Source organism: Lampris incognitus, chromosome 2 (genome assembly GCF_029633865.1).
Source record: "Lampris incognitus isolate fLamInc1 chromosome 2, fLamInc1.hap2, whole genome shotgun sequence".
NCBI lineage: Eukaryota > Metazoa > Chordata > Actinopteri > Lampriformes > Lampridae > Lampris > Lampris incognitus.
Window position 1 is genome coordinate 144898460 of NC_079212.1, and position 27342 is coordinate 144925801.

General features: G+C 46.9%; 1 protein-coding gene across 1 annotated transcript; it reads left to right on the forward strand.

Annotated features, from left to right (window-relative positions):
• The first annotated feature begins 1871 nt into the window (after positions 1–1871).
• Positions 1872–26349, forward strand: podxl2 (podocalyxin-like 2). The gene is made up of 13 exons (XM_056301890.1): positions 1872–1893; positions 2772–3124; positions 3648–3969; positions 6593–6711; positions 7362–7605; positions 8736–8909; positions 12774–12889; positions 14774–14875; positions 18586–18742; positions 20258–20319; positions 21120–21299; positions 25408–25572; positions 26290–26349. Exons 1-13 carry the CDS (start codon positions 1872–1874, stop codon positions 26347–26349), a joined length of 2076 nt encoding a protein of 691 aa, XP_056157865.1.
• Positions 26350–27342: the final 993 nt, after the last annotated feature.

Below are 27342 nucleotides of genomic sequence, written 5' to 3' on the forward strand. Positions count from 1 at the left end.
AAGTCCATGAAAGGCGACGTTCCAGCGAAGACTGGTCCATAGTGGAGGCCTTTTAAGGGTGATGGCGATCGCTTTGACGTCAAGGGAGAGAGGGCGTGACCAGCTGGTGTACCGGGGTGAAAAGGGGGGGGGGGTCAGCAGGTGTCAAGGGCGAGAGGCTGTGACGGGGGGGGGGGGGGTCAGCAGGTGTCAGGGGCGATCGCTTTGATGTCAAGGGCGAGAGGCTGTGACAGTAATATGGTCTGTGACGCATCTGTTGGAAAATACCCGAAACGTTCCACCCTTTGAGGGTTTTCGTTCTAAATGTAAAACCTAAATGGCAGAAGACTACAATAATGTTATCAAAGCAATCCCCCAATCTGTAATTGTGATGTCTTATAACTTATTTCAAAACAATGTAAACCCAAATCTTCCTTCGCTTTTGGTGACCGTCTCACTAATCTAAAAATACTTAATATCACAATCCGGCAAACCTTTATCAAAGAATTCTGTCCATTCTCATCAAACAGAAACTCAATGTTACAGATTTTCTCTAAAAAAAAGAAGCTGAGAGTTTGAGATCAAAATTCTTTAAGTTTCCTATCGCACCAAAAGTGAAGGAAGTTCACTATAAAACTCTTATGAAACACCCTCCGCAGAATTTTTAAGGCATTGATTTGGTTTAGATCACAACAGTTGTTCATTCTGTGATGAACACATTGAAACAACTGATCATCTTTTTTATGAATGTAAGTTTGCTAATGCTTTTTGGGAAGAAATGCATGATTGGTTATGGCCTAAAATTGTTCCAGTCTAACAAAAGAAAAGGTTTGTTTGGTATACCTGTAAAAGATCCAACACATGACCTGGCAACACAATCATCATCCTTGGAAAAATGTTATACATAAAAATAGATTCATGAAAACAAAACCAAATTTCTATATTTTCCATAAGGAGCTGTGTCCTTACTTCTCATCTCTGGAATGTATGGAGGAGAAGAATGCAGTGATGCTGTAGCGCGCATGGATAAGTAGACACGTGGGTCCTTGACTAACGGGTCGGACCCTTTAGTCGACTGGTTGGCGTTGTCGCTTGCGGAGTGATAGACACGGGTTCGCGTCCCGGCCGTGGCGACGGTTCCTGGGCTGCTCTCCGAATTCGCTACATTAGCCAGTCGACTAAAGGGTCCGACCCGTTAGTCAAGGACCCACGTGTCTACTTATCCATGCACGCTAAAATACTTTGCAATTTAGTTGAGGAACTTGCAGAGAACCCCTAGCTCTCTCTCCCTACCGTTCTTTTTAAAATTTATTCAAATTTCCATTATTTTCCTTTATTTTTCCTTCATTCTAACCTCTTGTTATACCCTTTTGTTGTGTATGTGCCCATTTTAAGGCTTGTCTGTTACCTGGACAATTGTCTAAGACACTGTTGGTAAATAAGGGTTTACCGCTTTAAGAGCAAGATCTGGGGTCGGACTCTGATTGGTTGGTAGGGAGGGGCGAATGAGGAAGTTGTTGTTGTGTGGCGCGAACGGTATTGGGAGCTCCGCGCAAGTGAAAGGAAATATTATCAGTAACAACTGTGATATATTGGACCTGTGTCAACGTTTTGTGCAGCTGTGAAGAAGGATTAAACGTGTTTCCGAAGAGAGAAGACGGTGTCATCGCCATTTTCAGACGAAGTGAACTATTGAGCCGTGTTGGGTTGTACTCCGGAGTTTAGCTAGCTAGCTAGCACCAGGCCTTGACGGACAGCGCCGGCGAACTTCCGCCCTGGATCCCAAATAAATTCGGTTCCCCTGGAACTTCCGGCGAGCGAAGGTGGTCAGAAGACGGAGACAGGACAAGTAACACCGTGTTGTAAATTTGCTTATATATATATGCGCGAAAATGCGTCTACTTCCTTTCGGCAGTATGTCGAAGCAATTTCCGGTAGTTTCTGGGATTTAAATAAAATTAATGTTGTCTTTTTTTATCAATTATGAAATACAAGATATTATTTTTCCTCATTAAAAAAAAAAACCAAATTTTCTTGTTTTTACCGACGCTCTTCAGCAACGTCACAAAACGATAGCGGTGACGGGAAGGAGACTTGTTTTTGCGCATGCGTTAAACAAATCCGGTTTCCGGTGCGGGTCGGGCAACGACGCCGCTTCTGTTTCCGGTCTCTGAACCTTCCCGCATTGTGTGTGTGTTATGGCGAGCCAAATGTGCGGTAATACGCCTCTATTTCCCACACGCGGTTTACATCAAAACGCCGTTGTTTACACAACTTTATTGGTCCGAACAGCGCCATTTTCGACGCCCCGGTGAGGTTCAGCAAAATGCCGCTTTTTACACTAAAATGCCGTCAGAAACGCCGCTGTTTATGGCATTCCCCCCCCCAGGGAAACGAGCCCTTCCTTCCTTCCGCTGTTTTGCATAGCCAGCATAGGCGGCGCTATTTTGGGGCTTAGCTTCCCCGAAATTATCACCGACATTTTTAACGTAAATCCTGTCTGTCTGTCTGTCTGTCTGTCTATCTATCTATCTATCTATCTATCTATCTATCTATCTATCTATCTATCTATCTATCTATCTGTCTGTCTGTCTGTCTGTCTGTCTGTCTGTATATCTTATCTATTGATCTATCTGTCTGTCTGTCTACCTGTCTGTCTGTCTATCTATCTATCTATCTGTCTGTCTGTCTGTCTGTCTATCGGCAATCTGTCCCGTGAGGTTGAAATAGTGTTTGTGTTTGAAATAATGATTTATTGTCTGAGAGCCGTAACGTCATCTTTATACCTCCAGGGGTCGCACTGCTCACCGGCTGTGAAGCCTTGAAGACCGAGTCGGTGAAACGTCCCTCACCCTTCAACCCCCTGCGCGGTCGGCTGGCCCGGGAAGAAGACCGGGCCCAAGTGCATTTGATCCAGGAGTTAATGAGAGCCAAACGGCACTTGGCCGAGGAGTTAGTCCGAGCCCAACCCCACCTGGTCCACGACGTAGGCCGACCCGTGATACACGACGAGTCGCGTCCCCGGTCCAAAATGGAACTGTCTAACTCCTCCCAGTCAAATCCGTCGCAGTCCTACATCAACCAGGATGTAGCCAACCCCCGCTCCACTGTGGATGAGGCGCTGGACGTGGAGGAAGAGATGGAGGTGAGTGGAGGTTAAGATGACCCGGCCCTAAGACCAGTCTTTACCCGTGGCCCTAAAACCAAGTTTAATCACATTAAGATGAACATGAGTAATCACTGTAGACATTTGAATCAAGGAAGGAAACGATTTGTAGCTCGTAGCGATGGATGGTTCCAATCTTTTTGACGAATCAGTAGATTTGAATACAGTTCCTCTTATTTGTTATTCGTGCATCACATGCTCAGTCAGTGTGATAATGGTGGACTGGATATTCATTCAGTACAAGTCGTTCACTACGCACCATCCCATACAGCCACGTTTTCAAGGGTTGTAGCAGCATCACTGCAGGAGTCGAATTATTACGTTAAGACTTGATTCATATTGATCCCAGAAGAGATTTATTCAAATATGACTTTTTCATGTGGTCCATCACTAGTGGCCAGATGACAGTTCACCTAGTCATATCTATCTATCGATCTATCGATCTGTCTATCTGTCTATCTGTCTGTCTGTCTGTCTGTCTAACTTTCTTGCTTTCTTTCAGCGCATGGTCCATCTGAGCCCTCCTCAGTATGACCACCAGGGACAGTTAGAGTCCACTGACCCAGAGTTGGAGCTCCATGATGGGGTGGGGGCCGCCGACGCCTCCCTGGAGGCCTCCGGCTTCTATGGCACCGACACGGAGGAGAGAGGAGAGGAGGGAGAGGAGCGAGAGAGGAGAGGAGAAGAGAGAGGGGAGGAAGGATGGGAGAAAAACAACGAGGAGGCCAGAGAGGAGAGGAAAGAAGGAGAGGACCCGGACGACGTTCGTCTCTGGGCAGATTTGGAGACCAACCACAGCACACCGGATCTGGACTCTCTGATCGGTAGAGGCAGAAGTGTTGTTTTGTTAGAAAAGGAGGAGCTTCAGAATAGAGTGAAAAAACAGTTAAAGAAGTGCTTTATAGTCCAAACTAATTCATTACTGTGAACAACTGCATGACCCAACGCTGTATTTAACACACACACACACACATTTGAAATAGGAAAAAAAGGCAACTAAGCTGACTTTATCCCCCCCCCCCCCGTTTCTCCCCAATTATATCCAGCTAATTACCCCACTCTTCCGAACTGTCCCGGTCTCTGCTCCACCCCCTCTGCCAATCCGGGGAGGGCTGCAGGCTACCACATGCCTCCTCCGATACATGTGGAGTCACCAGCCGCTTCTTTTCTCCTGAAAGTGAGGAGTTTCACCAGGGGGACGTAGCACGTGGGAGGATCATGCTCTTCCCCCCAGTTCCCCCTCCTCCCTGAACAGGCGCCCTGATCAACCAGAGGGGGCGCTAGTGCAGCGATCAGGACACATACCCATATCCGGCTTCCCACCCGCAGACACAGCCAATTGTGTCTGTAGGGACGCCTGACCAAGCCGCAGGTAACACAGGGATTCGATCTGCCGAGTCCCGTGTTGGTAGGCAACGGAATAGACTGCCACACTACCCGGATGCTAAGCAGACTTTATTAACCAGTTAGTATTTAACAGAATGCATTAGAATGGCTAGATGTTTTGGCTAAAGATGCGGCCTTTGTCAAGGCACAATGAACATACACACATTAACATACACACACAGACATACATGTACATGCACACACACACACACACACATGCACACATGCATTAAATGCAAACTATGTACAAGCTTGCACTAGTCACAAACTATATACGAACTTTAGGTGATGAAGAAGTTGATCTGGTTCTCTGATGAGTAAGTTATCTCACTATGGGGCACTAAGGGGTACGTAGTCCTCAGATGCCCAGTACCATTGCACCAGCCTATTGGCTGGCAGTCGTAATGACTGCATCAAGTCAAGTCAGTTTTATTTGTATAGCCCAATATCACAAATTACAAATTTGCCTCAAGGGGCTTTACAGCAACACAACAGCCTGTCCTTAGACCATCACATCAGATAAGAAACAACCCCCCAAAAAAAAACCTTTAACTGGGAGAAAACAAAACAGATGATGCAGCATCATCAGCTTATTCGAAATAAGCATACCTATTCCTCGCTTTGCGCGAGGAGGGTGGTCTGGTGAGATACCGCACCCATGTTATCGGAGAACCGGGGTTACCTCTATGTAACCTAAAGTTCTCTCTCAAACATTTGCTGTGGATCTTACTATGGGGATATTCTAACTCCTGTATTGGCAGACAAGCTTATCTTGAAGACCAACTGCCAGTCATAAGGCTGTTGAATCGCAACACTTAGATGAGCCCACACTCAGTACAGTATGCGCCAAAGGAGGCGCAGTGTCATTCAACGCATAGAACCTTGAAAAGGTATGAGGTGAAGCCCAACTGGGCATCCCCCACCCGGGAGTGAAGCGGTGGTGTTGGTAAAACCGCCCGGCTTGGGTTTGTAGTCTGTTATTGCTTGCAGTTCCTGCCACTTGCGCCTGGAGTTCCTGCCGTTGTAATGCTATTCTGGTTTATCCCTGTATGGTTTTGGCTGACTTGATGGCTTTTCTCAGTGCATACCTGGTTTCCTTATAGCGGTCCTTATCACGGGCCTTAAAAGCAGCAGTCCTTTCTTTTAGTCTCAGATGAATGTCACTATTAAGCCAAGGTTTCTGATTTGGATAGGAGCAGATGGTATGAGGGGGAATACAGGTGTGCACACAGAATTTAACACAGTCAGTAACTGTATCGGCATATTCATTCAGGTTCAGAAGGTTCCTAAAAACCGACTAGTCTGTTGAATCAAAACAACCCTGAAGTTTGAGCTCATTTTCCGCCGACCAGCACTGTACTTGTCCTCAAGGTGGGTTTCTCGCTTTTAACTTTCTGCTTCTAAACAGGTAGCAAGAGCACAGATGAATGGTCCGATTTCCCCAAATCAGGCCATGGAATAGGCCTGTACGCTCCCTTGATAGCAGAGTAGCAGTGATCCAACATCTTGTCACCCCTGGTTGGACAGCTGACATGCTGGAGGTATTTAGGTAGCACCGATTTGAGGCTACAGTGATCGAAGTCCCCCACCATATTGGAAATAGCCTGTGGATGCTGGTTCTTATAGCAGCTGATTGTGCCATAGCGCTCTTCTGGAGCTACTGCAGTGTTGGCTTGTGGTAGAATGTAAATAACAGTTAACAGGATGGAGGGGGAATTCCCTTGATAGATAAACTGGTCGACACTTGATTATAAAATATTCAAATACCGGTGAACAGGACTGGGCGATTACTTCCACATCGGTGAACCACGAGTTGTTAACCAGAAAACATATTCTCCCACCTTTGACCCTGCCGGTCGTTTCACACAAGCGGTCCAGTCGGTGCACGGAGAAGCCGTCAGGCTGATTGGCCCTGTCCAGGATATTTAACCCTAACATTATAACATGTTCAGACAATCATGCAATAGACACAAAACACAGACACAGACACACACACACATAAACACACGGCTATTGATACAAACGTCACATGTTTATGACGCGTGCCTTTATTCTTTGCAGGCTACAGTCCATCTTTCCTCCATTATGCCATATCCAGTCCCAGACAACCCAGCCACTCCTCACAGGGCTCAGTGCTCGATGCTGGGCTACAGGAGCAGCGGGGACCCCTGACCCCTAAGGTGAATTCAGAGGACAGATAACAGACAGGGTTTCTCAGCAAGCAGGAAACAGTTTTATAGTGATCCTAGCGTTCCTTACCAAAATAGAGCAGGACCCATTAGCTCCATGTGAACAAGCTAGCTAGTTTACTGCTAGCTGTAGACCAGTTATTTTCAATGAAGAACACTAATATCGCTAAACAAGCAATATGTCCAAAACCTGGTGTACAAAATCATAAATAGAAACTTAAAATGGCAAGGATCTGATGAATATCAGTGGGGCTTTATGTTAACTGGAGGACAGAGACATGATCCAGGGCTAACTTACGAATTACTTGTATCAAGGTAAATTCTGTTGATTTATTGCAGTTTTTTTCCACTTAACATTACAATCCTCAAGATTTACATGCGAACCAGTCAATTTTGATTCTTTTCTGTTCCTGGAGTACCTCAGACAACCCATGAATATTCAAAATATGCAGACTTTTAATGTAGTTTATGTGAATGGTTGGTGTCTGGTAGGATTTTGCCAGAAAAAAAATTATAAGAGTGCGTAGTGTTTTACGTCTTCATCATAGCATCCAAGTGAGCCAAATCCAATCCCTCGGATTTGCGGATTAATTTTCCTTATAAAATAGATTCAGTCACTTTTTGATTCTGATCCCTTACAGGTGGCTTCCCGAGAGAGGGAGTTGTGGGAGGGGGAGCGGGAGGAAGAGAATCTGTCAAGTGGCTACGGAATCTTCCACTCCTCCATCACCACCACCATCACCGTTACCACTGGTTCCCCGGCTGTCACTCGTTCCAGTTGGGGGGCAGGAGGAGGCTGGACCACAGCAGGAACACCCGTCCCAGAGACTGACACGGGTACAGACTTTGGGCTGGTGGAAAGTCCTGGACTGGACTCGGCAAAGGGTATTGATCCTGAATCTGTTCACAACATCTAATCATTTTCTAGAAAAAAATGTTGCCTTAACTGCATTTTGTATGGATCACATGCTTAAGAAAGTTGCATGACAAATTTTGTGTCAGTGATGACAAGCTAACAAGTGGGTGATGGATGCTATTAGCAAGACACATTTTTGGTACAGCATTGAAATGTTACCAGGAAACTCCAAACAACACCGCTTATTCTAAGTCTTTACATTCAGAGTTTCTGGGAATCAGCCGACAGGTATTATGCCTCTTTTAGCCACTTTTCCATCTTTGTGATTGGTCGGCTCAAAAGTAACAGGGTTGACGTGTGCTGCTCTGAGAAAGTTCGCTCAACTTAAAAGGAAACTACAACGATTTTCAATTTTTTATTCCATGTAGTAATCGCAGTAGGGGCATCTCTGTTACATACAAACAACATTCCCAGGTATTGAGTATCGCCCTAGCCGGCAATAGCAAACTTGACTTGCTTCTTCCATCCACTGACATTTGGATGGTGAAAGAACAGCAAAGCTGTTTGGCTGAGATGTTTATTTTCTGATGCCCACTGCGAGGAAGCGAAGGAGGCAACTTCCCAGTTCACTGTATTAACGTTACACGGCTATCGTATCTGAAGAATTTTGGGACATAAAAATGACCCCTTGGAGTGTGAACATAGAAGACGTTAAGGATGATGATGTGTTTTGCCATAATAAGGCTGGGTCTCACGTTCAGCTTCACTTGTATGAGCCAGAATGCAGCTCAGAAGAAATCAAACACGGGGCAGCAGAAGCTACCGGCCAGACAGCCTCGACCCCGAGCTGACAGTGACTGGTGGTGTTTTTCTTCAAATGGTCCAGCAATGTAGACAGAATTAGAGTCACTGTTCTCTAACGAGTTTCATCATGGACAGCTTTTGTTGGATTCTTCTTGAATTTTTTTTGTTGGACTCTGGGACAATGCATGCTGGTACATGTAGACAATGTTGAACAGTGAATTTTATGGGGAACAGGAGGAACATTGAATAGCTGCCACAGAGCAGTGGGAGATGTACACTGTCACAGCAGGTGAAAATAAAGGATTAACTAAACCACATCTCCCATTTTCACCCTTTATCTTGTTTCTCCACACAGCTGAGGGAGAGGAGGGGGAGAGGGAGGAAGAGGCAAGACGAAGATTATCCCACTTGGACGCGTTTACCCAGAACCCCACTGTGCCGGAAGTGGGCGTGGCTCCCAGCAGGGAGCCCCTTCAACCCAGCGTGGAGGAAGAGGAGGGGCTAGAGCAGGAAGAGGAGGAGCTAGAAGGTGTGTATGCATGTTTGTATGAAGTCCTTTATTTTTGGGGTTGCTTAATTTTCTACTCGATCAAAACTCCAAATACAAGGACTCCATGTGAAAAGAAGGTAAATAGGGATATTGTGGATACTGGTGGTGAGATTTTATCTTCTTTCCAGGCAAATCAAATATTGTCAAATATAGTTTTCTGTCATAACTCTGTCATAACCATAATGTGCTTAAGGTGCTTATACACATTATGTGAAAATACGTGAGAAAGTAAATTGATGATTAACAGACCCAACAGCTGTAAACATTTTGATCAACAATTAAAATTCTACAATAGTGTCTGTGAACAAAATAATAGAATTAATCAATTACCGATGAGCTCTTCATGGAGTAAAAGAATCAGTCTCTCTGTGCAGTTCAGTGAGTCCAAGTTCAAAACTAATCAGTCAGTTATTAACAGCCAAGTGAGCTGACACATAAGACGGGACGTCCAACACTAAGACACAATATCACAAACACAATGATTTCAAATAGAGGAAAATGGGCACTTCTGACATCAGTGATAAAAATCTACATACGATTTTTGAAATATCTAAACATCTACTTTGCAGTTGCTGTTTTTGGGATAAAAACTCATTTTTGTGAGAAAAAGTTTAACTGATACTACCGCTCAAAAGTTTGGAATCACTTGTCCTATCAAGTAGTTCATGCTGTTTATTCAAGAATAGTGCAAAGTATAATATATAACAATAATAGTGTAAATTATATGAAACAAACAGCAAAGAGTGTTTTTTTTTTTTTTTTTTTTTGAATTTCCCCCCTTTCTCTCCCCAATTGTATCCGGCCAATTACCCCACTCTTCCGAGCTGTCACAGTCGCTGCTTCCGGGGAGGGCTGCAGACTACCACATGCCTCCTCCGATACATGTGGAGTGGCCAGCTGCTTCTTTTCACCTGACAGTGAGGAGTTTCACCAGGGGGACGTAGCGCATGAGAGGATCACGCTATTCCCCCCAGTCCCCCCCCCCCCAAAGAGGCTCCCCGACTGACCAGAGGAGGCGCTAGTGCAGTGACTAGGACACATACCCACATATGGCTTCCCACCTGCAGACATGGCCAATTGTGTCTGTAGGGACGCCTGACCAAGCCGGAGGTAACACGGGGATTTGAATCAACGATCCCCGTGTTGGTAGGCAACGGAAGAGACCACCACACTACCCGGACACCCCCAGCAAAATGTATTTTCAGATATTTTATTTAGTTATTCAAGTATTTGGGGGCAAAAAAAACGTTTTTAAATGATAAATAACACAGTCATCTGTTTTAGTGATATCAAAGTGTCTACCGTGAGACTTAGTCACTGCTTTTCAAATTTTAGGCATTTGGGATATTTATTTTAGTAATGTATCCTTCTCATTGGATTTCTACATGGACTGCAATATTTCCCATAGGCGTGTCTTTGAAGCTGAGCACACTTGATGAACTTTACGACTCAGGTGATCCCACAACAGCTCCTTGGGGTTTAAATCAGGTGACTGAGCTGACTACTCCGTATGTTGTCATTGCCCCTCATGTTCTTTCCTTTTGAGGAAGTCCCTGCAGAGTTTGGATTTATGTTTTGGGTCATTGGCTTGCAGTAACACAAAGTTTATGTTATTTAATCTTAGTGCCGAGGGTGTTGCATGTTTGGACAGAATCTTGTTTTTTACCCTTCTTTTTTCAAAATTCATCAATTTTGAAGAGGTCTCCCATTCCAGCACGGCTAAAGCAAGCCCAGATCATGAGTGGACCACCACCATACTTGACAGTGGGCACTACACATGCTTGCATCGTCTTCTCCTGAGGAGTTCTTCTCACAAAGAGTCCATGGTTGGATCCAAAGATTTTAAACTTTGATTCATCAGTCCAGAGTACCTTTTTCCAGTCCTCAATGGTCCGGTGTCTCTACCTCCAACCTCAGGCTGACCTTTTCTTTTCATTTTGATGTCTTAATAATAGTTTTCTGGCAGCCATGTGTCCATTTGATCCAGCTTGTTTTAGGCGGCTTTTTACAGTTGACACTAACACAGGAATTTCTGTTTATATTGAAATCTTCACAGATTGTAGGTGCTGTAAGCCTTTGATTCATCTTACTATCTCATTTCATCTCATCATCAGCCGCTTCTCTGGGGTCGAGTCATGGTGGCAGCAAACTACATTGATAAGCAGATTGGTGCAGCATCAGCAGTAATGCAGACGTTGTACCGGACCGTTGTGGTGAAGAGGGAGCTGAGCCGGAAGGCAACGCTCTCAATTTACCAGTCAGTCTTCATTCCAACCCTCACCTCACCTATGATCATGAGCTTTGGGTAGTGACCAAAAGGGTGAGATCGCAGATACAAGCGGCTGAAATGAGTTTCCTCCGTAGGGTGTCTGGGCTCAGCCTTAGAGATAGGGTGAGGAGCTCGGCCCTTTGGAGGGAGCTCAGAGTAGAGCCGCTGCTCTTTCATGTTGAAAGGAGCCATTTGAGGTTGTTCTGGCATCTGATTAGGATGCCTCCTGGGCACCTTCCTTTGGAGGTTTTCTGGGCCTGTCCAACAGGGAGGAGACCCCGGGGTAGACCCAGAACTCGCTGGAGCGACTATATGTCCAGTCTGGCCTAGGTACTTCTTGGGATCCCCAGAAGGAACTGGAGGGCGTTGCTGGGGAGAGGGACATCTGGAGTGCTCTACCTAACTTGCTAGGTTCTTCTTACTAGTGAGTGTCAATCTCTTATCTTCTGATGTTAGTGTTGCCCGAGGTCGTCCTGCTCTTGTTCTGTCCTTTTTACTGCCAGTCTTCTGCTTGCACCGTTAAATGGTGGTTTGCACTCCCTTGTATGAAACCTTGACCTTTTTTTGCAATGACTGTCATTGAAAGGCCTTCTTTATAAAGCGTGAGGGACAATAGCACTTTTCTTTTCAAGAGTAGTTTATTTTTTCTTGCCATAATAGAGGTTTGATTCCTTTTCAACCTTGCACAACTCACTTCTACCTACAAGTGGTTATCTAATGGCTCTCACCTCTTACCCATCAATTTATAGACAACCCCAGAGAATTATGGGAAGCGTTTAAAGCATTAGGGAATAATCTAGAATTTCTTAATAATCTCTGGAACCATATATACAGCTCTCTATATCAATTTGGAATCATCTACAACTCATGTAATGATTATAAAATGTCTTGGCACCCGGGTAGCGTAGCGGTCTGTTCTGTTGCTTATCAACACGGGGATCCCGGTTCAAATCCCCGTGTTACCTCCAGCTTGATTGGGCGTCCCTACAGACACAATTGGCTGTGTCTGCGGGTGGGAAGCTGGATGTGCGTATGTGTCATGGTGGCTGCACTAGCACCTCCTCTGGTCGATCGGGGCACCTGTTTCGGGGGGAGGGCGAACTGGGAGGAATAGCGTGATTCTCCGACACGATACGTCCCCTCGGTGAAACACCTCACTGTCAGGTGAAAAGAAGCGGCTGGTGACTCCACATATATCAGAGGAGGCATGTGGTAGTCTGCAGCCCTCCCTGGATCAGCAGAGGGGGTGGAGCAGCGACTGGGAAGGCTCGGAAGAGTGGGGTAATTAACCAGATACAATTGGGGAGAAAAGGGGGGGGAAATGTTTTTTTTTATTTTTTATTTTTACTTCTTTGAAATTATTTTAAACGTATTTAGGTGCATAATACTGCCAGACATAGCAGAGTAATTTTATACATACATATGAAACAGAGCAAGTTTTACATTACTAGAAACATTGATTCTAAGTGAAAATCACTAGTGATTCCAAAATTTTGAGCGATAGTGTATATTCTTTTTTTGTTTGTTCTTTTTTTTTTTTTTTTTTTGATTGGCCAAAGCGGTGAGACTGAGAGAGAGAGAGGAGGAGGAGGAGGAGGAATGGAGGAGGATGGAGAGAGAGAGAGCAAGAAACAGACCACTCGTTCCTCTCACCACAAACCCAACCTTCACCGTCAGTTTCACACAGCCGGCCTGGAATTGGCTGGGACAGACCACGCCCCCGCATACCGATAGGCCAGAGGTCAGGGGAGGCGGAGTCACAGAGCTGCTCCTGCCAGAGGGCGACTTCGATGACATACAAGAGGCTCAAAAGGTACACACACTCATACATAGTTTATATACATATGTATTTACATACACCCATTCTCTACACATTATAGGATACTGACCCAATCTGCCGGGCTTTACTCTGGAAAGTTACAAACCCCAATTCCAATGAAGTTGGGACGTTGTGTAAAACGTGAATAAAAACAGAATACAATGATTTGCAAATCCTTTTCGACCTATATTCAATTGAATACACTACAAAGACAAGATATTTAATGTTCAAACTGATAAACTTTATTGTTTTTTGCAAATATTCACTCATTTTGAATTTGATGCCTGCAACACGTTCCAAAGAAGCTGGGACAGGGGCAACAAAAGACTGGGAAAGTTGGGGAATGCTCAAAAAACACCTGTCTGGAACATTCCACAGGTGAACAGGTTAACTGGAAACAGGTGAGTGTCATGATTGGGTATAAAAGGAGCATCCCCGAAAGGCTCAGTCGTTCACAAGCAAGGATGGGGCGAGGTTCACCACTTTGTGAACAACTGCGTGAGCAAATAGTCCAACAGTTTAAGAACAACGTTTCTCAACGTACAACTGCAAGGAATTTAGGGATGTCATCATCTCCAGTCCATAATATCATCACAAGATTCAGAGAATCCGGAGAAATCTCTGCACGTAAGCGGCAAGGCCGAAAACCAACATTGAATGCCCGTGACCTTCGATCCCTCAGGCGGCACTGCATTAAAAACCGACATCATTGTGTAAAGGATATGACCACGTGGGCTCAAGAGCACTTGGGAAAACCATCATCAGTTAACACAGTTGGTCGCTACATCTACAAGTGCAAGTTAAAACTCCACCATGCAAAGCCAAAGCCAGATATCAACACCACCCAGAAACACCACCGGCTTCTCTGGGCCGAGCTCATCTGAGATGGACTGACGCAAAGTGGACAAGTGTGCTGTGGTCTGACGAGTCCACGTTTCACATTATTTCTGGAAATCATGGACGTCGTGTCCTCCGGGCTAAAGAGGAAAAGGACCATCCAGATTGTTCTCAGCCCAAAGTCCAAAAGCCAGCATCTGTGATGGTATTGGGGGGGGGTGTTAGTGCCCATGGCATCATGGGTAACTTGCACATCTGTGAAGGACCATTAATGCTGAAAGGTACATACAGGTTTTGGAGCAACATATGCTGCCATCCAAGTGACGTCTTCTTCAGGGACGTCCCTGCTTATTTCAGCAAGACAATGCCAAGCCACATTCTGCAGGTGTTACACCAGCGGGGCTTCGTAGTAAAAGAGTGCGGGTACTGGACTGGCCTGCCTGCAGTCCAGACCTGTCTCCCATTGAACATGTGTGGCACATCATGAAGCGCAAAATACGACAACGGAGACCCCGGACTGTTGAGCAACTGAAGTCGTACATCAAGCAAGAAAGGGAAAGAATTCCACCTACAAAGCTTCAACAAGTAGTGTCCTCAGTTCCCAAACGCTTATTGAGTGTTGTTAAAAGGAAAGGTGGTGTAACACAGTGGTGATCATGCCCCTGTCCCAGCTTCTTTGGAACGTGTTGCAGGCATCAAATTCAAAATGAGGGAATATTTGCAAAAAAACAATAAAGTTTATCCGTTTGGACATTAGATATCTTGTCTTTGTAGTGTATTCAACTGAATATAGGTCGAAAAGGATTTGCAAATCATTGTATTCTGTTTTTATTTACGTTTTACACAACGTCCCAACTTCATTGGAATTGGGGTTTGTATTTCAGTGTCAGCTTTAGTTCATTTCGGTGTCGGGCTTAGTTCTCTAACTCTGGATTTCCTCTGCAGGTGGTGTGTGTGGACTGGAGTGAGCTGGCCAGTCAAGGCTACGTCATCCTCAACATGACCGAAAACATGAACTGTGTAAGTACGAGGATGTGAGGTCAGTATATCAGGATGGTGGGCGTCCAGAGTGAGGCGTATGAGTAAAAGAACTGTAAGGACATTTAACGTTAAACCACAGGGTAGGTTTTGGACATTTTGCTAGCCATTTTATTAGGGGTGTTCGTTAATGAAGATATATTATTCCTCTTTAATGAAATAGTCAAGGTTCTTTGTGTGTTGTTGAGGTTCTTGAGGAGCTTCAGTCACAACAACAACAGGTCTAACATTTTGGTCATTTTACATCAATAAAACGTACAACAAGATGAGAGGAATTTATTTTTATTGGACTGAATCTTTAAGGTTCGATCCGAAGCTGGTACAGACCGCCGGCTCCGGGCTGCTGGCTCCAGGCCTGCTCTGAGCCAGTACATTTATGGCCAAGGATGACGAGCACAGACCGCCATCCGCAGCTCGGGTCCCACACCTGCAGGTTCACCTTGTGCCCGCGCCCGGGGGTTAGCGGTGGGGGTGCAGAACCGGCTTGTGCGTATGGGGACTTGTTGGTGCTCTTCAGGGGTGTGCGGGGCTGTTGCTCTGCAGGCTCCTGGCCCCCTGTTGGCTCGGTGTTCCTCCGGGGTGGCGGTGCATCGGGCTCCGGCTGTTCTCTTGGTCGTGGGGTGTCTGCACGTCTGCAGGGCCTGTGCTGCTCGGAGGCACTAGGATAAATTACAGACCTCGGACACCGGAATGTATTGGGACTAATCTCGTGCACTCACAGGTGGACACGTTACACACTACTAGCATCTGCCCCACACACTCCCTGGAACACTGTCTGGATTACTACATCCTTCTTCTTCTTACTCCTCATCCCTTTTTACCCTCTTCTCTTTCCCCTAAATAAGCTGACTTTCTAGGCAGTTTAATGTGTTTGTGTGCGTCTGTGTGTGTGTGTGTTTAATTTTTTACAAGGATACCAATCTCCAGTTTGTTACACAATCAGCAGCAGCCATAACCTGGTCAGCAGGTCGAATCTCAACCTAGTTTCCACTTTTCCTGTTTTATTCCTCTGCGTTTTTATCTTGTCATTTCCTTTTTAAATGTGTTTTTATCGTATTAAACTTTTATCTTTTAATTTCTCTTTATCTTGTGATTAGTTTCATACCTTGATGTAAAGAACTATGAACTGCCTTTGTGTATAAAAGTTGCTATTTAGATAAACTTGCCCTGGGCGAGGTTCAACCAGCCAGGCTGCACCAGCATGTCCCACAACACACCAGACAGGTCACAGGCTGAGTCCAGGGCTCTTTGTTATTACTCAATTTTTTTCTCCCTATTTCTCCCCTAATTACGCCACGCCTCAGAGCCGTCCCGGTCGCTGCTCCACCCCCTCTGCCGACCCGGGGAGGGCTGCAGACTACCACATGCCTCCTCCCATACATGTGGAGTCGCCAGCCGCTTCTTTTCACCTGACAGTGAGGAGTTTCACCAGGGGGACGTAGCGCATGGGAGGATCACACTATTCCCCCCAGTCCCCTCTCCCCTCCGAACAGGCGCCCCGACCGACCAGAGGAGGCGCTAGTGCAGCGACCAGGACACACCCACATCTGGCTTCCCACCCACGGACACGGCCAATTGTGTCTGTAGGGACACCCGACCAAGCTGGAGGTAACACGGGGATTCGAACCGGTGATCCCCGTGTTGGTAGGCAACGAAATAGACCGCCACGATACCCGGACGCCCCAGGGCTCTTGTTTTTAATCAGGAAATCACTGCTGGGTTTCTAGAAGTGACTTTTGGGCGAGTTAAATTCCTATGTAAGGACCTCAAATGATTTCAGTGTGTTACTATAAATAAATGTGAGAGCCGGGACTCCGTCAGACACAAGTGCATAACTATGAACCGATAAAGGGAAATCTGGATTAAGAACAACGGGGGACCAAACTGTTAAATTTCTTGGAATGCCCAAATGTTTCCTGATGTCTTTCCACTGCAAAAGTACACTGCTCAAAAAAATAAAGGGAACACATAAGCAATGCAATGTAGCTCCAAGTCAATCACACTTTTGAGATATCAACCTGTCCAGTTAGGAAGCAACACTGATTTGTGAAGCAATTTCACCTGTTGGTAAATTGTCTAATTTCCACCAGGTGGAAATTAGACAATTTGCAAGACAACCCCTATAACAGGAATGGATTTGCAGGTGGTGGCCACAGACCATTTGCCTGCCCTCATCTTTTCTGGCCGATCTTTGGTTAGTTTTTCATTTTGCTAGTGCCCTCACCACTAGAGGTGGCATGAGGCGGTATCTGCAACCTACAGAAGTTGCTCAGGTAGTGCAGCTCATCCAGGATGGCACATCAATGGGTGCTGTGGCAAGAAGATTTGATGTGTCTCCCAGCACAGTGTCCAGAGCATGGAGGAGGTACCAGGAGACAGGCCAGTACACCAGGAGACGTGGAGGGGGCCGCAGGAGGACAACAACCCCGCAGCAGGACCGCTATCTGGTCCTTTGTGCAAGGAGGAACAGGAGGAGCACTGCCGGAGCCCTACAAAACGACCTTCAACAGGCCACTAATGTGCAGGTTTCTGCTCAAACAGTGAGAAACAGAATGCATGAGGATGGTATGAGGGCCCGACGTCCACAATTGGGGCCTGTGCTCACAGCCCAACACCGTGCAGCCCGATTGACCTTTGCCAGAGAACATCTTGGTTGGCAGATTCGCCATTGGCGCCCTGTGCTCTTCACAGATGAGAGCAGGTTCACACTGAACACATGTGACAGACGTGAGAGAGTCTGGAGACACTGTGGAGAACGTTCTGCTGCCTGCAACATCCTCCAGCATGACCGGTTTGGCGGTGGGTCAGTGATGGTCTGGGGAGGCATATCCTTGGAGGGCCGCACAGACCTCTACGTGCTAGCCAGAGGTACCATGACTGCCATTAGGTACCGGGATGAGATCCTCAGACCCATTGTCAGACCATATGCTGGTGCAGTGGGCCCTGGGTTCCTGCTCATGCATGACAATGCTCGTCCTCATGTGGCCAGAGTGTGTCAGCAGTACCTGTATGTCGAGGGCATTGATGCTATGGACCGGCCTGCACGTTCCCCAGACCTGAATCCAATCGAGCACCTCTGGGACATCATGTCTCATACCATCCGCCAACGCGATGTCGCACCACAGACTGTCCAGGAGTTGACCGATGCCCTGATCCAGGTCTGGGAGGAGATCCCTCAGGAGACCATCCGTCGTCTCATCAGGAGCATGCCCAGACGTTGTAGGGAGTGCATACAGGCACGTGGAGGCCACACACACTACTGAGCCCCATTTTGAATCGTCTTGAAGAATTTCCACAGAAGTTGGATCAGCCTATGTTCTCATTTTCCACTTTGATTTTGAGTATGATTCTGAATCCAGACCTTAACGGGCTAATGATTTTGATTTCCATTGATCATTCTTAGGTTATTTTGCTCTAAACACATTCCTCTGTCTAATAAATAAAGATTTTCAGCTGAAATATTTCATTCATCGAGGTCTATATTGTGTTTTTAGGTGTTCCCTTTATTTTTTTGAGCAGTGTATATTAAACACGATAAAGAGATCGATTAAAGGTTGTCCCTTATGTGTATTGTGAGTAAACGGTAGGGAACTCGACAGATTGTGTAGTAGAAATATCATCAAAGTTCAACATTTTGGTCCTGTGACAACCCTTCTGTGTGTGTGTGTGTGTGTGTGTGTGTGTGTGTGCAGGAGGAGTTCCGTGCAGACCACGGTGTGAGGTTGTTGGAGATCTTGGAGCATTTGTTCACTAGGAAGATGAAAAGCCCCGAGGGATCATGGGTAATTTACCTCAGCAAACCAACTCACCAGCAACACCAGCTGCTGATGAATGTGGCATCAAAACATGGTGTGTATAAAGCACACACACACACACACAATGACATACACACATGTATTGAAGGAATAATAATAAAAATAATAATACATTCTATTTGTGGACGCCTTTCAGAGCACTCAAGGACAGCTTACAGAACACAGTAAAAAACCAGCAGCCCTGTATCAGACAGCATAAAATCAAAACAAAGCAGGTAGACAATAAAAAGTTAACACAACAGATAAATATAAACTCGTCAGCTGCATAAAACTCAATGAGGCGTGGATCAGACTGAATGTGCCAGTTTGAAAAGCTGTGTTTTGAGACAGGATGTGAAGGTTGAAAGAGAGTCAGTGTTGTGAAGGTCTTGTGGGAGAGAGTTCCATAGGCGGGGGGCAGAACGACTGAAGGCTCTAGACCCCATGGTAGTCCAGCGGGCCGATGGTGTAGTGAGTTGGAGAGCAGAAGAGGATCTGAGAGTGCGGGAGGGTGTATGGATAGTGTAACGACCACGGATGACTAGACTCGCTAGCCTTTGGCTAGCGGGTCGGACCGTTTAGTTGCCTGGTTAGCGCAGTCGCCCATGGTGCGGGCGACTCGGGTTCGTTTCCCGGCTGCCCCCTGAATTTGCTACATTGGTGTCAGAAGTGGGATGGTGAGACCGTGAGGCCATCGGAAGCGCGTGCGATCAGAGGTGTGAGGGGGCTGGCTGATATGCTGAAGCGCGGGGACGTGCTTCCCGAAGGAGGGAGGTAGTGTAACGACCACGGATATGTAGACTTGCTAGCCCTTGGCTAATAAGTCGGACCCTTTATTTGACTGGTTAGCACAGTCGCCCGTGGTCTGGGCTACCCCGGTTCGATTCCTGGCTGCGGCAGATTCCCGGCTGCCTCCTGAATTCGCTGCAATATGAAGGAGGTGGGAAAGATATGAAGGAGCTAGGTTATGAAGGGCCTTGAGGGTGAGAAGCAGGATCTAGAAGTCAGTATGGTATTTAACTGAAGAACGAGGATGGAATAAGTGTAAATACGGGACTGTGTTATTTGACATTTGGTTCGTTCGACACATTTTGCTTCGGAGCTCTGTGTCATGCTCATCATAGAACTGTGGCTTGTCTGGATTAAACTACCGAGAGAAAATAGATTCTGGCCGCTGTGCTGATTCTTTATTTGGTGACATCATCCCTCACCTGTGACTTGGTGGAAATGGTTATATTTTATGTTGGTTTAAGGTTATCAGCACCATATTAATTTACAGTTCCCCTGATTAACCCTAAAACCTCATACACTCACATACACACAAACATGTAACCACACCTGTACACACACAAATACACACATTTATCTGCATCTCGTCTTACTAGCGCCCTGTGATGGCCTGGCAGCCTGTCCAGGGTCTCTTCCCGCCTGCCGCCCAATGACTGCTGGGATAGGCTCCAGCATTCCACAACCCTGAGAGCAGGATAAGTGGTTTGGATAATGGATGGATGGATGGATAGTCTCACTAGCCTTATATGACTGCCTTAACCTGTATATTACTGTTTTCCAGGAATGGTAGCTACCAAGGATGTGCTGGGGATGCTTGGAGAAATCAGGAGACATTTGAATGAGGTAAAGTGGTGAAAGATCTTCTAAACCTCCGTTAATTAGTTAGTTAATTACTATACAGCTGTTATGACTAAATTGGCATGAGTAAGCCTGGCTAATGTCTGAAGCCGCCAACTCACAATAGAAGCACAGAGTCTAAGGTTTTTGTGGATAAAGAATATTTTGTGGTTGGTAACTGAGAGATTAGAGAGATCCTAACATGAATTTCAGTTTAAAAGCACCTCAACCTTCAGATCTTCACATCGTTTCTGCTGTCGGTAGTTTTTAGTTTTTTAGTTTTTGTTCTCAATGGCAGTAGAACCAGGCGACACGGTGGCGCAGTGGTTAGCGCAGTCACCTCACAGCAAGAAGGTCCTGGGTTCGATCCCCGGGGTAGTCCAACCTTGGGGGTTGTCCTGGGTCGTCCTCTGTGTGGAGTTTGCATGTTCTCCCCGTGTCTGGGTGGGTTTACTCCGGGGGCTCCGGTTTCTTCCCACAGTCCAAAGACATGTAGGTCAGGTGAATCAGCCGTACTGAATTGTCCCTAGGTGTGAATGTGTGTGTGTGTGTGTGTGTGTGTGTGTGTGTGTGTGTGTGTGTGTGTGTGTGTGGCTGGGCAGGCGTGGGCCCTGTGATGGCCTGGCAGCCTGTCCAGGGTGTCTCCCTGCCTACTGCCCCATGACTGCTGGGATAGGCTCCAGCATCCCCGCAACCCTGAGAGCAGGATAAGCAGTTCGGATAATGGATGGATGGATGGGAATAGAACCTCTATAGACCCTCTAACCCTTCATGTGTGTGTGTGTGTGTGTGTGTGTGACCTCCAGGTCGGTATTCAGAATTTCAGTGCGGCCAGCAGCTGTCAGTACCGGCCCAGTCAGACACGTAGTGACTACGGCAAGCTGTTCGTGGTCCTGGTGATCATTGGCTCCGTCTGTATGGTCATCATCACATCCGGACTCATCTACATCTGCTGGCAGAGACGCCTGCCTGCTACCAAGACTATGGTGTGTAAATACAGAGCGAACACACACACACATGCTGTGTAAAAGTCATCGTCACAAGCCCTAAACTTCTCTGACACCTTGGAGAAGAGAGGAGCAGGAAGTTGATTTTTTTTTCTGTTAGGATAATATTGAGTCATTTCCTGTGTGTGCATCAATCAAACCCATCCAAGTTAAAGGTTCAACACATAAACTGATTTGATGTGACAGACACCACCTCCACTGACTGTGCCCCGTGTGTTGACTCCTGACATCACAACTCAGACACCACCTCCACTGACTGTGGCCCGTGTGTTGACTCCTGACATCACAACTCAGACACCACCTCCACTGACTGTGCCCGTGTGTTCACTCCTGACATCCCAACTCAGACACCACCTCCACTGACTGTGCCCCGTGTGTTGACTCCTGACATCACAACTCAGACACCACCTCCACTGACTGTGCCCCGTGTGTTGACTCCTGACATCACAACTCAGACACCACCTCCACTGACTGTGCCCGTGTGTTGACTCCTGACATCACAACTCAGACACCACCTCCACTGACTGTGCCCCGTGTGTTGACTCCTGACATCACAACTCAAACACCACCTCCACTGACTGTGCCCCGTGTGTTGACTCCTGACATCACAACTCAGACACCACCTCCACTGACTGTGCCCCGTGTGTTGACTCCTGACATCACAACTCAGACACCACCTCCACTGACTGTGCCCGTGTGTTGACTCCTGACATCACAACTCAGACACCACCTCCACTGACTATGGCCCGTGTGTTGACTCCTGACATCACAACTCAGACACCACCTCCACTGACTGTGCCCCGTGTGTTGACTCCTGACATCACAACTCAGACACCACCTCCACTGACTGTGCCCCGTGTGTTGACTCCTGACATCACAACTCAGACACCACCTCCACTGACTATGGCCCGTGTGTTGACTCCTGACATCACAACTCAGACACCACCTCCACTGACTGTGGCCCGTGTGTTGACTCCTGACATCACAACTCAGACACCACCTCCACTGACTGTGCCCCGTGTGTTGACTCCTGACATCACAACTCAGACACCACCTCCACTGACTGTGCCCCGTGTGTTGACTCCTGACATCACAACTCAGACACCACCTCCACTGACTGTGGCCCGTGTGTTGACTCCTGACATCACAACTCAGACACCACCTCCACTGACTGTGCCCGTGTGTTGACTCCTGACATCACAACTCAGACACCACCTCCACTGACTGTGCCCGTGTGTTGACTCCTGACATCACAACTCAGACACCACCTCCACTGACTGTGCCCCGTGTGTTGACTCCTGACATCACAACTCAGACACCACCTCCACTGACTGTGGCCCGTGTGTTGACTCCTGACATCACAACTCAGACACCACCTCCACTGACTGTGGCCCGTGTGTTGACTCCTGACATCACAACTCAGACACCACCTCCACTGACTGTGCCCCGTGTGTTGACTCCTGACATCACAACTCAGACACCACCTCCACTGACTGTGCCCCGTGTGTTGACTCCTGACATCACAACTCAGACACCACCTCCACTGACTGTGCCCGTGTGTTGACTCCTGACATCACAACTCAGACACCACCTCCACTGACTGTGGCCCGTGTGTTGACTCCTGACATCACAACTCAGACACCACCTCCACTGACTGTGCCCGTGTGTTGACTCCTGACATCACAACTCAGACACCACCTCCACTGACTGTGGCCCGTGTGTTGACTCCTGACATCACAACTCATACAACTCCTAAACTTCTTGACTTCTCAACTGGTAATTACTACATCCTCAGGCAGAAACTGGGAACCCCTCATCTAAAAGGCAGCAACATGCATACAGACACACACACACACACACACACACACACACACACACACACACACACACACACACACACACAACCAAAGAAGGGTGAATCAGTTCATCTTATTGACAGATATGTTTCATCACTTATCTTAATGACGCTTTTCCACTACATGGTACCGGCTCAACTTGACTCGACTTTTTCGTTTTCCATTACTGAAAAGTACCGGCATTTTGGTAACTGTTACCACTCTTCTGGTACCACCTTTGTCGAGGTTCCAAAAAAACTGGAGCGGGTTCCAAAATCAATGCAGACCAGCTACACTGAGATGGTACTGCTACGATAATGGAAAAAATTACACTTGTCGAGTCGAGTCGAGTCGGTACTATGTAGTGGAAAAGGGGCATAAGTGACCTCTTCAGTCTCAACTGACTGCAGGTGTCCCACCCTTATAAACAACACAGTGGCATAACGACCCAAACCAATGACCATTAACTAGAGCGACAATGGCCATGTGTACTATTCACAGAAGACTGGGGAATGTTTGCAGTCACAGCATTGTAAGATGGAGACAGATGTACTCTTAGCCCCGCCCCGGTTCAGGGATGGTTGTTCCCTCTTCACATAGATGGCCTCTTTGACTCCCCATTCAAACCAGCGTTTCTCTCTATCAAGGATGTGCACATCCTCATCCTTAAAGAGTGGCCACTGGCCTGTAGATGGTGTAGACTGTGTAGATGGTGGAGACTGTGGAGTCCTGGTCTGATGTGGGAGCTCTGGAAATTGCAGTCGGTGATGGAGGACATTTGATTGTTGATGTTCACTGTAAACCAACACATACTGATCAGTGCTTAAGGTTTGACTCTCATCATCCACTGGAGCACAAACTAGGAGTCATCAGGATGCTGGAGACCGAGCTGACAACGTCCCCACCAACACAGCGGCCGGGGAAGGGGAGAAACCCCACATTAAACAGGCCCTGGTTAAGTGTGGTTATCCTAATTGGGTGTTTGTCAAAGCCAGGAAGACGCCCAGACAGTGCAGCAGCTGATAGAAGAGAGGAGAAGGACAACAGCTGCCTAACTGTAAACCAGTGGTGATTCCATATGTGGCAGGAGTGTTGGAACCCGTAATTTCAAAAAACCACCTCTCAGTTGCTTTTAAACTCCAAAACACGCTGCACCAGAAGTTGGTCCACCCCAAGGATCGGGTTCCCCGGCACAAACAGAGCAATATAGTGGACGCTGTTAAGTTCCAGGAGGATTGCCGTGACTTGTACATCGGAGAAGCTAAACAGATTCTGGCCAAGAGGATGGCACAACACAGGAGAGCTACCATGTCAGACCAGGACTCCACAGTCTACACCATCTACACAGTCTACACCATCTACACAGTCTGCACCATCTACACAGTCTACACCATCTACGCACCATCTACACAGTCTACACCATCTACACAGTCTGCACCATCTACACAGTCTACACCATCTACACAGTCTGCACCATCTACACAGTCTGCACCATCTACACAGTCTACACCATCTACAGGCCAATGGCCACTCTTTCAAGGATGAGGATGTGGACATCCTTGATAGGGAGCAACGCTGGTTTGAACGGGGGAGTCTTACAACGCTGTGACTGCAAACATTCCCGTCCTCTCTGAATAGTACACATGACCATTGTAACTCTAGTTAATGGTCACGCCCATATTTGCATATGAAACTGGTCGTTGGTTTGGGTCGTTAAGCCACTGTATTGTTTATAAGGGTGGGATACCTGCAGTCGGGTGAGACTGAAAAGGTCAATTATGCCCCTTTTCCCCTACATGGTACCGGCTCAACTCGACTCGACTCGCTTCTGTGTCGTTTTCTATTACCGTAACAGTACCCCCTCAGTGTAGCTGGTCGTCATAGCGATGCACACACCATGGTGATATCCCATGCGCAGATTGATGACGCAGTGACGCGTTTCTCTGACCAATCACAGGTCTGCATTGATTTTACCCGCTCCAGTTTTTTTGGATCCTCGACAAAGGTGGTACCAGAAAAGTGGTAAGTTACCAAAATGCCGGTACTTTCCAGTAATGGAAAACGGAAAAAAAGGGCGAGTCAAGCCGGCACCATGTAGTGGAAACGGGGCATTAGATGATGATGAAACGTATCTGTCAGTAAACGTTGTGTCCTGATGAACTGATTCAACCTTCTTTGATTTTCTTACCTTGATTATTGAGACACACACACACACACACACAACATACTCATATATTTCTCTTCGTCCCCAGACCCGTGCTGAGGAACTTCATTTTGTGGAGAATGGTTGCCATGACAACCCCACCTTGGACGTGACCAATGACAGCCAGCCTGAGATGCAGGAGAAGAAGCCAAGCACCAATGGGCTTGCAGGAGGCAGTGAGGGGGGCGGGGAGGAGAACAGCAGCCGCTGGCAGGTGATTGGATGGAACTTTGATCGTGTGACGTGACGGATGGAAAAAATAAACGAATAGAATCAAAAAGAGATCCGGGATCAATCTGTTGGCGAAACATTTGAAAATTACAAGTGAACTTTGGTCGATTTGACGTAGTAGCAAATTAAGTTTTGCAAACGGGGGCGTCCGGGTAGCGTAGCGGTCTATTCCGTTGCCTACCAACATGGGGATCACCCAGTTCGAATCCCCGTGTTGCCTCCAGCTTGGTCGGGCGTCCCTACAGACACAATTGGCCGTGTCTGCGGGTGGGAAGCCGGATGTGGGTACGTGTCTTGGTCACTGCACTAGCGTCTCCTCTGGTCAGTCGGGGCGCCTGTTCGGGGTAGCAGGGGGAACTGGGGGGAATAGCGTGATCCTCCCATGTGCTACATGCCTCTGGTTAAACTCCTCACCACATGTATGGTAGGAGGCATGTGGTAGTCTGCAGCCCTCCCCGGATCGACAGAGGGGGTGGAGCAGTGACCGGGACGGCTCGGAAGAGTGGGATAATTGGCAAAGTTCAAATTGGGAGAAAAAGGGGGAAAAATCCCCCCCAAAAAAGGGTAAAACATGAACACACATGCCAAAACTATGAACTGATATGTGATAGTACCTGTTTACAATCACATGACAGAACTTTGATGCTGCCTGGCATCAGCATGCGGTTTATAATTGTTTTGGGTTTTTTTTTCCCCCCAGGTGTTTGTCAACCAACCAGGAAGTGAAGAGGAAGAGGAGGAGCAAGACACGCACCTCTGATGGAGAGGCGAGAGTAAGAGGAGGGTTAGGAAAGTAGGAACGACAAACAGAAGGGAGGGACATCTGTGATAGATGGATGACTGGAAGAGGGAGTAGGGAAGTGGATAAAACACATTGATGATGAGGCGATAAAAGGATTGAAGAGGAGGAGATGAAAGGGGGAAAGACTGGAGGAAGATGGGGGAAAAGAAAAGGGAGGGGATCAAAATATCTTAGATGGTTAAAACAGAAACTAAAGGACAGGAAGTGGAGAGAAAAGATGCGAGTAGGATTTAAATGCGGCTGACCACGAGGAGCAAAAGAGGGAGGAAGGGTCACTGACATACATGCATATATAAAACTGCAGACAAGCTTCCCATCTCCAGGTTCTCTGTCTCCAAGGTCACTTGAGTGTCCAGTTAAATCCGACCAGATTTCACATGCAAAAAGTCTGCATTTTAGGAGCTCCACTATCTCCGCCAGGTCATGAAGAAAACATGTGGGCGTTCACTGTCCGAAATTTAACCTCCCTTGAGTGTGGTCGATGCCGTTTGCACCGTTGTAGGCAGTGGTGTGGTGGTAAATAAGAAGTTGGATAAGCCATGGTCCTCAATTAGCCATCATCATTAGGCACCCAGTCGCCACTGTGGCCATTATATTCAGAAAAGCATTGATTCATGCGTTGTCCCATCTGAGTACACCATTCTCTGTAGCGTACACCAGTTTGATACTATATACTTTTGATGTGTACTGTGAATTGATGTAACGAAGGTTCACGTCAGCCCTGGAGGAGGTGAGGAGCGTCTGCCCTCCATGGGTTGTTGGGCGATTAAAGGGTTTGTCTGTGAGATGTACCATGCATCTTTGTGGGAACAGAAACATTTCCCTTTACGTATGCAGAAAGTTTCATGACTTAAGAGGTGAAGAAACCCCTCTTAAATTCAGCTGTATATTATAGATCAATAGGGTAATTAACCACATACTGTCATATGTCAAAAGCAAAACCAGCTAAGT